Source organism: Alligator sinensis, unplaced genomic scaffold (assembly GCF_000455745.1).
Source record: "Alligator sinensis unplaced genomic scaffold, ASM45574v1 scaffold1423_1, whole genome shotgun sequence".
Classification (NCBI taxonomy): Eukaryota; Metazoa; Chordata; order Crocodylia; family Alligatoridae; genus Alligator; species Alligator sinensis.
Genome location: NW_005842621.1, coordinates 651,488 through 666,586, shown reverse-complemented (window position 1 = coordinate 666,586; position 15,099 = coordinate 651,488). Strand labels below are relative to the sequence as shown.

At 43.4% G+C, this 15,099-nt stretch overlaps 2 protein-coding genes across 8 annotated transcripts in view; one reads left to right on the top strand and one right to left on the bottom strand.

Annotated features, from left to right (window-relative positions):
- Nucleotides 1-13,891, bottom strand: part of IQCH (IQ motif containing H) — a 106,773-nt gene extending 92,882 nt beyond the window's left edge. For 2 of the 7 annotated variants that reach the window (XM_014524517.2, XM_025215092.1), the window contains exons 1-5: nt 13,850-13,891; nt 11,358-11,480; nt 10,904-11,001; nt 10,349-10,460; nt 5,080-5,199 (exon numbers count right to left, since the gene is read on the bottom strand). In XM_014524517.2, coding sequence (XP_014380003.2) covers nt 5,080-5,199; nt 10,349-10,460; nt 10,904-11,001; nt 11,358-11,480; nt 13,850-13,882 — 486 coding nt within the window. In that variant the 5' untranslated portion in view covers nt 13,883-13,891. Of the gene's footprint in view, nt 1-5,079; nt 5,200-5,998; nt 6,822-8,619; nt 8,826-9,162; nt 9,249-10,307; nt 10,461-10,903; nt 11,002-11,357; nt 11,481-13,849 lie in introns of those variants that run through there. The other 5 variants (XM_025215093.1, XM_014524521.2, XM_025215094.1 and 2 more) reach the window with 5 other exon arrangements.
- Nucleotides 13,892-14,139: 248 nt separating this feature from the next.
- AAGAB (alpha and gamma adaptin binding protein) overlaps nt 14,140-15,099 on the top strand; it is a 27,419-nt gene continuing 26,459 nt past the window's right edge. Inside the window, exon 1 of the mRNA XM_025215091.1 lies at nt 14,140-14,271. Within this exon, the coding sequence (XP_025070876.1) occupies nt 14,199-14,271 (73 nt within the window). The 5' untranslated portion in view covers nt 14,140-14,198. The remainder of the gene's footprint in view (nt 14,272-15,099) is intronic.

The following is a 15,099-nucleotide window of genomic DNA, read 5'->3' as shown; positions in this document are numbered from 1 at the left end:
ATGCCCCTCACTCCCAAGCCACAGCCCCCGGCACTGCCTGTTCCCTGCACTCCCGACCCACAGTCCCCCATCTGCCCTGATGCCCCCCACTCCCCCACTACAGTTTTCCCTGCACTCCCGACCCACAGTCCCCCATCTGCCCTGATGCCCCCCACTCCCAAACTACGGTTCCCCCCAGCCCTCCCAGTGCCCCTCACTCCCAACCTGCAGCCCCCTGCGACCCCAGCCCTGCTGGTGACCCTCATTCCCGACCTGCAGCCCCCTGCCCCCCCAGCCCAGGTGGTGCCCCTCACTCCCGACCTGCAGTCTCCTGCCCCTCTCTCCCTCCCCAGTCCTGACTGTGCCCCTCGCTCCTGATCTGCAGTCCCCTGTCCTCCCCCCAGGCCTGTCGGTGCCCTTCACTCCCAACCCGCAGCCCTCTGCTCCCCCCAGATCTAAAAGCGTCTCCTGGCTGCCTGCCCCTGCCCAGCCACGCAGCTCCCTGCTGCCCCTCCCCGGCTGGAGGAGCAGGCGCCTCCCCAGCCCTGCTGCAGCCCGGCACCAGAGAAAACTTTAATGCTGAGCAGAGCAAAATCCCAAATCCGACATGTGTTGATATTTTAAAAAGACTGCCCTGATAGAGATGGGAAGATCCAAAAAGAGGACATGTCTGGGAAAACCCAGACGTATGGTAACCCCACTTCTGTGCGCCCCTTGAAGTGACATCAGGAATTTAGTGGGGGCGGACTTCAGCATTAATAACAACATTTGCACTGAATTCAGTGGAGGCATAAGAGGCTTTGTACAGGAAGGAAGGAAGATTTTTAATCCCCATTTTATTTTTAGAAAATTATCTGGAAAATTGAAGTTTACCCTCTTTATTCCAATGTATATTCTAGCAGGGAGCATTATTAATGAAAAATGAGAGGTTCTGTGCATCTAAAGCATATACAACTCTGTTATAAATGGAAAAGGTGATGCAAGATTAAATATGGAACTGCTAGAGCATCATCATCATCATAATATATCAAACAGGTCCATTAAATAAATCAGAGAGAGCTCTGAACTGCTCACTTTCCCTCTGCCTGGGAAAAAAATAAATCAGCTCTAGTCCTTTAAATTGCTATCTGAGAAATCAGTGCTGATGGCCTACTGCTAGGTTTCCTAAAATCTACCTCTGTCAAAATCCTGCCATAGCAGGTGTGAAAGAGAATAGCTGCAAAACTTTGGTGAATGCCACATCTGTTTTTTGAAAAAGGGAACAGAAGCAGCACAGAAGGAAGTAAGAAAGATAATTGCTGGCTTGAACTACAATACATTTTACTTGTGGGCAAAGGGCCAGCTTACATGAGGCAGAATATGCAGGCCCATCTTATTGGAATTCAGGGGTGGGCCTCCATTCTTGTCCGGAGACAGCTGTAAACCAGCAGCCCATAGCATCACAATCAGGCACCGAGTTTTGTCAAGGAATGCTGATATGTACAGAAGCGGCTTCGGCAGCTTCGGCTGCACCCCTGCCTAGCGAAATGACAGTCAATCTCCGATTCCAGATGACAAGAACTGGATAAAAACTTAAAACAAATGGTGACCTTTCAAAAGATTAATTTGTTTACCAACAAAATGCTCTCTGTTTGTCAGCCGAGATGGGGGTGACCTTCACATTCCCATTTCTAGGTTGAAAGGATGCTGACTGTAGTCATCTGTTAAGTTAACTCCATCTCTCCAATTATTCCCTTTTTTATTTTTAGTGACAAGAGAAGTTTATTAATTCACGGTGCTTCTTGTTCTGGGTTACGAACGCAGTAAGCTCATTTTGAATTACTGTAGTGTAACATCAATTTGTTTAAATCTAATTCTGCTACTGGAGCCAAGTTATGTTTTGACTGTAATTGCAGCCACATGCACGGACAGCGCTTCTAGGTTCTGAGGTCTTTTGTTCCTTTTTCTTCTCTTGATTCCTCTAATCATTTCAAATTAAGAAGAACTGTTAGGCTTTGCATTACTTTATGATCTCGGAAATGAATATGCTTTCAGTGATAGAAAGTGAGATTATAAACGTATATGCCTGGTGAATGAATGAGAAGGCTATTATTGGTTCAGCCACAATTGAAGTAAGTTAGCAAAAAAGAAAGGCATAAGATACAACACATAAAAAGCAGAAATCACCATAGCATTAAATTCTACCTCATGAATAAATTAAAAGGTTCTAAGTTTACATTACAGCATATATTCATTTATAAGGACAGGGTCCAAAATGCCGGTATAATTCCATAGCTGAACAGAAATTCTACGGAAACAAAAAGTACAGCTGTGAATCTCTATGTCGCAGCATTAAGAGTTATTTTTGCAGCAACTCTCATCAGAGCGTGTTTTGCTGGATGCTCTGTGGGAAGCGTGCATATTTAATGGTCATACACTATCATGTTTCATTTGCCTGTCCAGAGCTTACGTGGCAAGAATGTGATGCCCAAAGTGTCCGTGTTGCTCCAAGCTGGACTACACCCCCTGCCTGATTTTAGGTATGTGCAGAATGTTCCACGAGAGAAAGGAGCAGCGCTCGGACAAACAAGTCCAGGCAACGGTGACCAAACTACAGACAGGCAGAAGCAGCTTCAGCGTTAAGACTTGCACTCGGTTTCTGTCACAAAATCTAACGTCAGACTTGGGAAGCCACTCATTTATTCCTCTGTCAAATAATGACACCTCGGCACAGTTTGAAAACTATTTGGCAAAGCAAGTTTTAAGTGGCAGGTCATTAAAAATCATCTCCCAGTTTGAAAAGGGCTCAGCCAGTATCTTTCCTCTCCCTTTAGCTCAAAATACCAGCTTGCTTTGAACATAAACTTTTGGCTCAACCTCTCTGAGAACTCAGGTGCTGACTGCCTATGAAGAAGTGAGGCTGGAGTTAAGCAAAGTCATACCAGCTTCTGCTGTAAATAGTTTTCTCCAAATCTAGCATGCATTTACTTGAAGAGGTGTCCTTTTGCCATTGACTTTAGAGGGAGCCAGTTCAGGACTGTGTGTATACACGTTGCCCTCTATCGGCTGATCACCGATTAAAAAGAATCAGGGCTTTTCAGTAGGTGGCAACTGAGTTCTTCCCCTAACTAAAGTGGCAGAGGCCTCCTTTTTTTTTTTTTTTTTAAAAAGCTAGACCATTGTTCTACTCCCAGTTCTGCAAGTGTGTGTTTTATTTTAATTATGCAGCAATAGTAGCTACAGTTTCATTACTGTTAACATTGCTTTTGTAATTAAGCCTTATGGATAATATTGTAACCAACATCTCATGATAAAGCCAACTTTGAAAAAAATCCACACGTGCAGGCACAAAAACCCTTCCTACTTTCAATCGGTTTTGATTAAATCTCAACAGCAACTAGAACATCCTCTGCAAACTGATCGTTCTTGAGATTCAAAAATTGAGAGTTACTGCTTAAATACGGCTGTTGGGAAGTTGTAAATTAGAGATGAAAATGACCTAACTGGGCATTTAGTCTATCTCCATGTTGCATACACCAGTTTCTTAGCAACTGTAAATATGTATCAGATAGCTTGACTAATTTACACTAATGTTTGTCATTTACGTCAACATCAAGAAGTTTTCTCTGATCGGTACATCTCAATGAAAGTGGTAAAACACATGGCTCACTGCAGTAGGATAATATTCCTCTCTGTGAGCATTTTACAGTGGTTCTAAAAAGCTATTAGCCATGATGCTTTTTTTTCCTAATTAACTCTATATCACAGGGTTAGACAAATCACCTCTTAGTCTGGGCAACGGCTTTCAAAAATCATTTTTTTTATAAGAGGCAGCCCACAACTGTGCCATTCACAGATGCTGTTTATGTTGTTTAAAACCAAACACCCTAGAATTTCTCGTTCGGCACAGAGCTTGCTGCATGATGCTTCTGTTACGTAAATGAAATTGTAAAAGAGAGTCTTTGTGCATGATCATTGGGCATGATCCTCCATGTGGACCATAACACCAAACTGAAATTGTGAGTGGAACTGATCTTTGGAGTGATGAGTCTGTGCATATGAAATGAAAAAGCATCGTTTGTGGAAAACATGGTGCTAATGCTTACTCAGTCATTCAAAAAAAGAACCATGGCTGAGGTAAAGAAAAACTATTCTCACAAAGCATAAATATTGACCGGGCCAAAGAGACAGAAAGATTGCATAGGTGATTACACAACTCTCCAGAGAAGTGAGGAAGGACTAAGCTTCTGGTCTTTCCTTGAATGTGTGATTTAGTATTTTACACATAAGGTCGAGTGCCCCAACCCCGTAACCTGGCAGTGGGGACACTCGCTGCAAAGTGTGAGACAGATGTCCAAGTCCTTTCAGGCAGGGGAGGATTAAAAGTCATGCCTCCCATCCCAGAGGGTGGTCCAACTATTGGATAAAAGGGCATCACTATCACCAGCAACACTGACAAACTCAGGGGCTAACGGTGTTTAAGTTCACCCTGTTCCTTTGGGAGCCTTGCAATTTAAGCTGTGTGGCGTCTGTGCATTAATTTAGTGACACCGATCTCTAGAATTACACCAGGTTGTTGTTAGGGTTACTGTCAAAAGAAATGCCAGCTGAGAAAATAACAGCCAAATGTAAAGTACTGCACATGTATTTTTTCACTTATGTATAATAGTCCCCTGGGAAGCTTGAAAATGGAATTTCTTCTTGCCCTAAAAACAAAAGAATCATTCAAAAATCCACTAGTGTCAATAGGAATCTTTCCATTTCCTTCAGTGGGCTTTGGATCAGGCCCGAAATCCCATAGGTCCCAGTCCTGCAAAGGTTTAGGCACATGATCTACTTGGCTAATTTTAATGGAACTACTCAAAGTGAACAGACTGAAGTGCATGCATAAGGCTTTCTGGGACTGAGACTCTGATGCTTTAAAGACAGCATTGCTGTGCTACTGTATTTTACTGCCTGGTCATAGCTGACACATTCTTAATAAAATGTGGGAACTTCAAAAAAAGAGAAAATCATGAGATACTTCTATTTAAAACCATATTTTAGGCATAAGAATCTTTCAGCTTTACTAGTGTCATGATAATATTGATAAAGGGCATTAAAATAATTTAAGCTACTCACTGGAGCCGATTTTCTTTTATTTATAAGTGGCAAGCTGATTCCATACTTCTGATTTAAAAGAACTTTGTTACTGGCGTGTTCTGAATCATACCTGATTTTCACATGCATGGCAAGCTTGTGCTGAAACAAAGAATATTATGCATATTTTAAAAATATGTTTACTATGTAAACTCAAATGCTTAAAACAAGAAGTGATTGCATAGGGGAAAATGTTCATAATAATAAATTTGCCAAGGGATGGGAAATTTGTAAATGATTTGATTGCCATTATTCACCAATCTCTACAATCAGGCAAACAATGAAAAATGTACTTGTGGTCATATTATTTAACAACTGAGATGAAGGAAAGCAAAACAGCTACTCACAAATCTCATTCCAGCAAACTTCTCCTGGAATAATTTATTGTATATTCTTATTGCATTCCAGATATAATTATATACTTGTTCTGATCCAATTAAGTGATAGAAATGACATACAATCCACATCATACATGCTATCAATGAACATCTACTCCTATTTCCAAAAGGAAACGTCTTGAATAAAAGCACCCCACCATGGATATTAATACAATTTACTAAGGCTGATGAGAGTTACTTGTCACTATCCGAATAAAAGAATTGGCCAATCAAATCTGAACATATGACATCTGATCAGGTAACGTGTACTCTTATTCTGTCAACAGGGACACTTTATACTCAGCAATGTCACAGACAAATCCGAGACTGGATCTGCAAACACCTTAATGGATTCAAACTAAATCTTCATAATAAAGCTATAGCAAGCATTTAGTAAGAACATCAGGCATCTGCATCGGCAACATTTGAGTTAATGTAGCCAAACAGAAAATAAATCAATCAAACTACTCTAAAGGTGGCAAGAAAATTTATAGGCAAGGTTTAAAATATAGCTTGAAACTCACATCTGCCCCAGTTTGGTACTCCTTGAAATCAACAGTCCTCTTCAATATATAATTTCAGTGGGTACAAGATCAGCTAATGTTCACAGATATAATCATATACTTCATAAGTGTAGCTCAGGACACAAAGCAAATCAGGATTTTTAAACATGCGATCTCCTTGATAAGTATATTTATTTTCTCCTTAAGCACATGCTGAAGCATTTTGCTGAATCAGGCCCATATTAATGGGATGTGGCAAATATGCATTGTGATTAGTTAGACTGGGTTAAAAGTGAATTGTTAAAACAGTTGAGAGTAATAGTGTCATCTATTATGGCTAAACTTGCCGGATACTTTAATTCAGGGATCACTGACCTGATGGACCTGAACTGCTTCCTTGGACCTGCTATGGCCCATTGGCTCAGTGCAGGTAAAGCACTTGCTTAGTCAGTAAATGAGAAAATAAATAACCATTATAGTTACGAGAATTAAAACACATTTTTTTTAATGTCTTATTTCAGCTGTGTGGAATGAATCAAGCTGTTCTGCTTACAAAAAATGAGGGTAAAGGAAATCCTAAATAATAGAAAATATGCAAAAACAGCTTTTAAAATAATGTCTTCATATTTAAAGGAATCTAATAGATGCAATTATTTTGTATAAAATTATCTATGTCAAACATTTGATTTGAACACTGAGCATAAAATTATCTGTGTAAAAACATTTGACTTAGCATTGTAGCTGCACTGAAAGATAGAACAAAGCGTTTGGATCTGTACCAAGAGTTGTAATATCTCCCAATAGTTCCACTAAAGTAACAATGCTAAATTGCCTCTGCCACCAACATGAGTGTGTTCACCGACGGATGAATGCAGGAAGATCCTTAACAGGCACAAATTGGCATATTACTAACGACCAGATTACAGCAGCTAAGGATCTGGCTCGTATGTGCATAATTCCCATTATCTGAACACAGGAATGGAAAAGCACATTGTCAGTATATACAATCTAGCTAAATGAATAATGTAGTTAGAGGCAGGAACCATTGCTATTTCTACCAAGTAAAAACAAGAGAGGATTTAAGGGGATATCAATTTTTGAAAGCAAAAAAGATCTGTATAAGTTTAAGATACTATTTAGAAGGTATTTTTCTACTTAGTAAGAAGAGATAGCAATTTAATTTATTAACACACTAACATGCTTGAATTTATCTGAACGACGCTTCCCTCTTCTTCTGATGGTAATTACAAGCAGATGTATCAAATGTGATGCTCATTTAGACTTTGGTGTGTTAAGAACAAAAGTTATTATCCAAGCCAATTACTCTTTTACCTACATGGCTGCACAGAGGCAGAAAGTTCAATTTTCACCTCATCAGTGATTTTGTGGTATTTATTTTATTACCATACTGCACCACCATACAAAAAGGAAACTGCTTGTGCTATTAAACAAGGATTGGAGGGAAAAGATGCAAAGGTTTCTTTCTGAAGATCTTCTCAATTAAAAACAGGAGACAACTCGCAATGTAAACTCCCCAGTCACAGGCTGACAGCAAAATGATAAATGTCTCACTGGTAGATTCCACTCGGGATAATGAGAATTGAAATGCTTAATAAAGAAAGCTGATGAAAGCTACTTTCTAAACTTAAAGGTACTGCAGGGAACAATACTGTGTTTGAAGGGAGATGGACTAGGTGTCTAACAGATCTTTCCATTTCTAACTCCTATGCTCTTCCATATCTCTGGCCCCTATTGTTATGGTAAAGAGAGACAGTGGGCTCTGTTAGTCTGAAGTCAGGCCGAAGCCTCAATTGTTACTGTGTAGAACAAGAAGCAGCATAGGTAGACAAATGGCATATTGGACATCTAGAACTAGCCATGCAAGCAACTTAGGTGAAACCCTTCCAACCACGCTCTGCATGACTTATTCCAGTTTGTAGGAAGAATAATTATGGATGGTGTATGCCATGGTCACAAGCTGAGCAGAAAAATGGAAGATGTCTTAGGAAACTCTCTGGTGTCTTTGGTCCTAAGGGAGGGAAGCAACAGGGGAAAGACACGGTATCATGAGTTCTGGTTGGGAGAACTGAGCAGTATTTCAACAGTAAAAGACAGATGGACATGAGCAACCAGGAGAAGCTCGGATGTGTTTGCTAACCCCATTTACTGCTAATGCACTAGAATGAGGTGACTCGGTAGACTCACATTTCCTTGTACACACCTGCTTGCTAGTCACAGAACCATGTGCCTTGGACATTACAATGCAGTGGAACAATTCAAGTGTCATTTCTTTGTTGGTGCAAAAGCCACTTCATGCTGGGTGAACTTCACTCAGATTACAGCATATTAGTCTCTGAAACAAGCAGCATGTTGGCTGTGCTCAAGCTAATTGTCATGCCTAACAACCAACAGCTTTCGCATGTTTTACAGTACTCCAGAGCCTATTTTCTTCATTCACAACTATAATCTATTAATATTAATGAGTCATGTGCCATAAAGGGAGGAGAGAACAGGGAACTCCCATTGTGTTTTTAGGACGCCATAAAAGTTTCAGTTTTCAAAAAGAAAAACAAAAGACTTGGTTCAAGACCTTTTCAACTCAGCAGGGTTTATTTCAAATATGTCTGAACTGGATTTCTCACCAATACAGACATTGATGGCTTTTCTACCATTGCTGCGTCCAATCCACGCTAGTAGAAGATGCATGTGCAAATCTCTCAAGCTTAATTGGGAGAATAAACGCAACTACAATCAAGGACTCCAGTGGTGACAATGCATCATGATGTTCCATATTAGCTGGGCTAACACCACCACATCCTCCTGCTGCCAGGATTCAGAAATATTGTATCTGTGTGTAAATAATAATTCCATGAGTATACCAGCACATCTGCGGCCAGGCTATTTGGCATATGGCAAGTACTCTAACAATGTGTATGTGAAAATATCGTCTGTGGTAATTTGATGGCAATCTTGTTTTATGCTAACTACTGCAAACACAACTTACGCTCTATCACACAGCCTACTACTGACCACAAACTACTGATTTATTGCTATCTGAATTATTTCTTTCAAAGCCCAAACTATGTACTTGAAACTTGATCCCTTCAAGCAACAGGTTAAATAAAGTAGGCCAAAATATGATTAAGTCCCCTTAAGTTACAAAGCTTTGTAAACTGAACACTTACTTCGCATGGAAAGGAATCCTGAAAATGCCAACGTGTATTTAAAAAAAATAAAACCAAATCTGCTTATAGAGGCAAGTGGGGATCACCTAGTTTAAAAAGACAGGAAACAGGGAATTATAGGTGGTAATTTCCCAGCTGGATTTCACAACTATTTAATAATAAAAGCTTTTATGTTGGCATGCCAGGCATGTAGAACAGCTGGCAAAACAGCACTGTTTGTCATTTACTTTATAATGGGAAATTAGGGCTATCCTGTGTGTCTGTGGATATGCATTTTTAAGCAGATGTCACAGATATCAGAAATGAAAGGACAATGGGGCTCCAAGCCCCCAAGGGAAAGCCAGGGTAGGACATAGTATGTGCCCTGCTCTAAATTAAGTTCACCCATGCATAGAACAGTTGAAAACCCATGGATTATACACAGATTATAGAGTACTTGGCCTGTGATAATTTTTCATGATATGACTATCGTTATAAAAGACGGTGTCCGATCATTTTCTATGGCACGCTGTTGTTTCCGAGAGATTCTACAAACAATTTTCAGGGTCACCATTTTTTGCATTTAAATTGCAGGATTTTATGTGTATTCTGCTCACCTAAATCCCAGAGCAGCGTAAAGCTTGCATTCCTTTCAAAGCATAAAGTAGTAAGATTTTGATGCACACAGACCTATTAAGGCAGTGGGAAAGTTGCAACTCAAACCAGAAACCAGGAGAATTAAAGCACAGTTGAAACCTGAACACTGATTCTTTAAAAAAAGGTCTCGCAGAGTCTCATATTCATGGTTCCTTAGGATTCCAAAAAAATCACCTTATAGTTGAAACAGAGATTTTACTCCACATGCTAATTAAATTTGTTTAATTTTGTTAAATGTGTTTAAATTTGCCTTGCTTGTTTTGAAAAGGTGGATTTTGTTTTGAAGATGCCACCCTGGGACTCTGTCACTCTGATTTGCCACTTCAGAATGACAAAAAAAAGTTCAAAAGCTAAGTGACAGGAATAATGCTATCTGAAACAGAATCTCTGCAGAGTTTGGAGTAGAAACAAAACATACCTAAATGAAATTGCTTGGCACTAGATCCCATAATTTAACTAAGACTCCAGGATTCTGGGTAACTTTTCAGGCCCCAGTCTCCAATACTTACACACAGTCTATTTGCCCAAGTAGGAATAGGTTATTTCAGACCTGTGATCTTGGAGAAGTACATGCTGTCTTGCTCCAGGGCTGGGCAGTCAGAGGTTTAACAGGTACCAGTGGTGACGTTAACTGTTTTTGAGCAGCATCCTTAGGAAGCTCCCTAATATAGAAAGAAACTAAAAGTTACAAGACTTGCTTTGATTTTACCTATAAAACTTGTACTACTTCCACCTGATTGAGTTTAAACTACTATTGTTTTATGGACATTTTTGCTTAGCCAAAACACAAAAAGCAGTTACACGAGTTAACAGAAGAGCTTACTATACCTACACAAAACTGCATGTTAGTCTATCATTCTTTAACTTTTTGTAAAGCATCAAATAACAACCCACAGATGACTACAATGTCAGCAATGCAAGGTATTTCTCGGTAACCACTATGGCGACAAATCATGTATCCAGAGTTGGCACCGAGCATTCACACCCCTGTAAGTGTTCTGATCACCAACTTAAGCATGTAGCTGCTTCTCTTCTCTCTTTACAGGACTCTGACAACATGAAGTTTGTACTCCTGTCTCCCCAATAAAAAGGCTCTTGTACTTACCATTTATAGAGCTGTTTTGAACACGCTTCCTTCTGGTCAGTAGAAGGAACAGTTAACACTTGTCTGTTTATGGCATTGAAATAATTCTCAGCATGTTTCTGTTCAAGAAAAAAAAATCATGTTTAGACTATTACAGGGGAGATGGGGACACTCATCTCACTTGGCGCAATTAGCTTAACATTCTGGACTTGTAATTAAGTGAGAAAGACATGACAGGCAATGCATATCTGGACAATTATAGCATGTCCTGAATAATGCTGTCAGACCTAAGGCCAATTGACTCTGACCACCCAAAAAGAACAACTGTGGCCTGAAATACAATGCTTGGGCCTCTTTTTTTCCTCATTAACCAACAGAATTTAAAGAGAACAATTTTGACCCGATGTGCTTACAAAGAATCACTGATGAAAACTCCAACGGTGATAAGTTGTTCCTGTTCCGCAGATCTACTTACTTTTAACCCAATTTCTGTTCTTTCAATGGCTGTTTCAAGATTATGAACATCCAAGGCATTTTGATTTCCTTCAAGGTTGATACCTGCAAGTTTTCTCTTAAGCTGGTGAAGGTCTTCTTGAACCTGGAAAATCATAAATCACACATATCTCCTTAACACATGCAAGTATCATGCCAAGCAGAACAGTTCCTAAACATAAGAAACAAATTCCTTCATGATCCCTACAGCTCTGCAACTACATGTCAGAGACAAGGGATGTCCTTGCCAAGGGCTCCTAGAGTTGACAGTGGAAAAACCTGGATGATGAGATGCATCGTACAACAGAACGGGAGAAGGGTGTGGGTGAACTTCAGAAGTGAGGATGTGTTGTCCAGGTCTACTCAGACCTGCATAAATGCAGCTGCATTGCTTCCAATTTCTGGACTTGGTGCCAAAGAGTTGGCATAGGGTGCCTCTGCATGGTGCTGCCTTGTGCTGTATAGCCATGCCAGTGCCACCAGAGAAGCCACGCAGAATCAAGGCCTTATTACTCTACTTGGTTTTGGCTCAAAGAAGATATGATCTAAACGGACAAAACACAAAGCTTGTAATATGCAGTCGAATGTCAGTGGGATGCAACTGATTTTCCCGCTAGAATCCCTTCCCACTCTGGGCAGGCCACTCAGCTGGCTTGCTGGCCTGTTGGGGATGCTATTCACAGAAAGAGAGGCTGCTTTAGTCTTGGATAAGAAGAATTTCCTTTTGCATCTGAAAAGAGTGCTTGGGTTTCTGGGAAGGAGAAGGCTGAGAGTCAATTTCCCTTCATCCCTTGGTCACAGACACCTCTCAATCCACCCCATCAGTTACTAGTACTACAGTGCCTCACCCACCTCTCCTACAACCTGGTAAACCAGCAACTTTTACCTAGACGTTGACAAGGAGCCAGCGCAGTCACTAATGAGAAGTGCATTGTTTTCTTTATATGACTATAAGCACTACAAAGGACAAAATACCTCCTGAGAAACCATCTAGGACTAAAGTAGTTTTAAAAGGAAGAGACCTCTTTGGACCTTTGGGTTGTCAGGCAGTACCAGCTTCAGTTAATGCTCCTTCACTTGAAGCCACTGGCAGCCGTAAACCAATGAGGACAGTTTGAATTACTGGTGTGACACAGATTCCTATACAGCGATTCTCTACTGACATGGTGCGGCACCCTGGGCCGCTGCGAGATCCTTTTGAGGGTGCTAGGTTGCTGCTCAATATTAGCACAGTTAGAAGTGCGTACACCTACACAAGGAAAGCCCAGAGATTTAAAATAGGAATCCAGAGCATTAAAAACATCCGTTGTGGTCCGTCTTAGCTCTTTATAACAGCAGCATCGCACTGTTAAGAGTCAAAAACAGAGGGACTGCTCAGAGCTGGCATTTGCCTTCAGCCTGAAGAGGTTGAGAGCCACTGCCATAGCACGTGGCTTGAAGCTAAAATGTTTGTGTGACAGAACAGTGCAATGATGATAACTTCAGTGCCCGGGGCTGCCTCGGACGCCCCCTCGACCTCTTAGCCCCTACACACACGGTATCACGGGTCCGTCCCACCGGTTTACTAGCACGCTCTCCTCCACTACATACTAATCCCCTCCATCAACATGTTCCAGGGACGGATGTGGTGGCCGTGTTGGTCTGAGACAAAAGAAAATGCAAAAATCTAGAGTGCGTGGTGTAAAAATGATACCTTTCATTAAACTAGCTGAGAAATTGCAAAAATATATGTTTTTCTGCAAGCTTTCAGGCTCACGCGCCCTTCGTCAGGCTCAGGTTGCTCAGAACGAGACTCTCATGGACCTCGAGGGGCGGTTTTGCAGCGTCTGCTTCCTTTGTGCAAAAATGACGTTTATTTCCTTTTTTATTTCCACCTTGAACTCTCCCTGCGCCTCACGAAGGGCGAAAGCTTGCAGAAAAAGACATTTTTTTTTGGCAAGTGCTCGGTGGGTCTCACGAAAGGTATCATTTTAGCACGACGCGCTCCAGATGTTTGCACACCAGCACCACATCGCTCGCGAAGACGCCCCCCGCTCCCTCGCGGCCGCCCGTTTGCAGAAGGGAACGGGAAGGCGTCTGCGTGCTGGATCTCGTGCCCCGTGCACAGCGAGGGGGTGCAACCCTGACGTTTTGCAGCTGGACCGAGCCTGCGCCGCCGGTGGCGGCGATTGGGACCAAGCCCGTTCGTGTCTCGCGTCTCCTTCCACCCGACGGCGGCGCCTATTGCAACCGGCTCCGAGTCCACGGGAGTTTTTGATGACCCCGGCATCTTGTTGACAGCTGGGAAAGCCCCAGGAGGAGGAAGGAGCTGGGGCCTGAGGAGAAAATGTAGGCCGCCCCCCTGCTCCCAGCAGGCCCAACCCCGACCTCCACCCCCCAGCCACAGGCCCGGGGGGGAGCGCAGAGGCTCACGGGAGTTCAGGCAGGGGCAATGCCGCAAAGGCTCCTGGGAAGGGGCGCCCCCCTCGCACCTACCTGCACCAGGATAGGCCCGATGACGTCAGCCATGGCGGCCCCGGCCCGTTTAGCTGCAGCTGGACCGAGCCTGCGCACGTGACCGCGGCGCCTAGCAACGGGACGCGGCCCGGACCGTACCATACCATCTCTTTCCGTGGGGGGGGGGGAAGATTCCCTCGGGGCGGCCCAGCGGGGTGTCTGCGGCTTCTCCTCCCACCTTCGCCTCACCGGCAGCACCCCTTCCCCACCTCCACTTTCAGCACCCCCTCTGCACTCCGCCCCCACCCATATGGTACCGTCCGCCTGGCCGGAAGAGGCGGGCTTTTAGGCGGAAGCGGAAGCGGCGACACAAGAGGGGAGGGGAGCCATGGCGGCGGAGGGGCCCTGCGCGCTGGTCACCAGCTGCGCCGCCGATTTCGCCGGGGACGAGTTGGTGAAACGTGAGTGGGACCCTGTCACGTGACAACCCCAATTTTACAACCCCCCCCGTGGAGGCCCTGGTCACGTGACAACCTCGATTCTACACCCCCGGGCCTGCGAGCCCCTGGTCACGTGACAGCCTCAAGTCTACACCCGGCCCTGGTCTGCGAGCCCCTGGTCACGTGACACTGACCCCAGTTCTGCCTCCTGGGACTTATGACCTCCCTCGTCATGTGACAGCCCCAATTCTTACCACCCCCCTCCCCCACCATGAGGCCTGCGAACCCCTGATCCTGTTGACAGTCCAAGGGACCAGAAAACGGCTTTGAATTTCCTCGAAGCCGAATTTCACGTGATCTGTAGGGTGAAGCCTACGAAATTCCCGTCCTTTCGGCTGGGAGCGACGGTCGCCTCGAAGTGTCTGACACTTTGCACGAGTCCAGCGCTGCCTGGTCTGCGGCACGGGTCCCAGCAGCGGTACGCAGACAGCCTGCCGGTGGTCTGCGTTAACCGACTTATTATAATTACTTTCTATGACAAAAAAAATGGCTGGGGGGGGTACTTAAGGTTGTATCGTTTTAAGTGGGTGGTGCGCAATCTGTCGTTGGGAACCGCTGAACTAGGCAGTGTTGGGAGGGGCCCTGCGTCGTGTGTGTGTGTGTGTGTGTGTGTGTGTGCGCGCGCGTGCGTGTGCACACACGCGCCTACTTGCTTATTCGCTCCGATTAGTCTATAAGGTGCAACTCTAACTTGCTTTCTACCTGCACTTAGTGGCAAGGCCAGCACTGGGACAAGCAACAGATTCATTTCAGTCGTGTTATTCTTCCATCGCTTCACGATTAAATCCC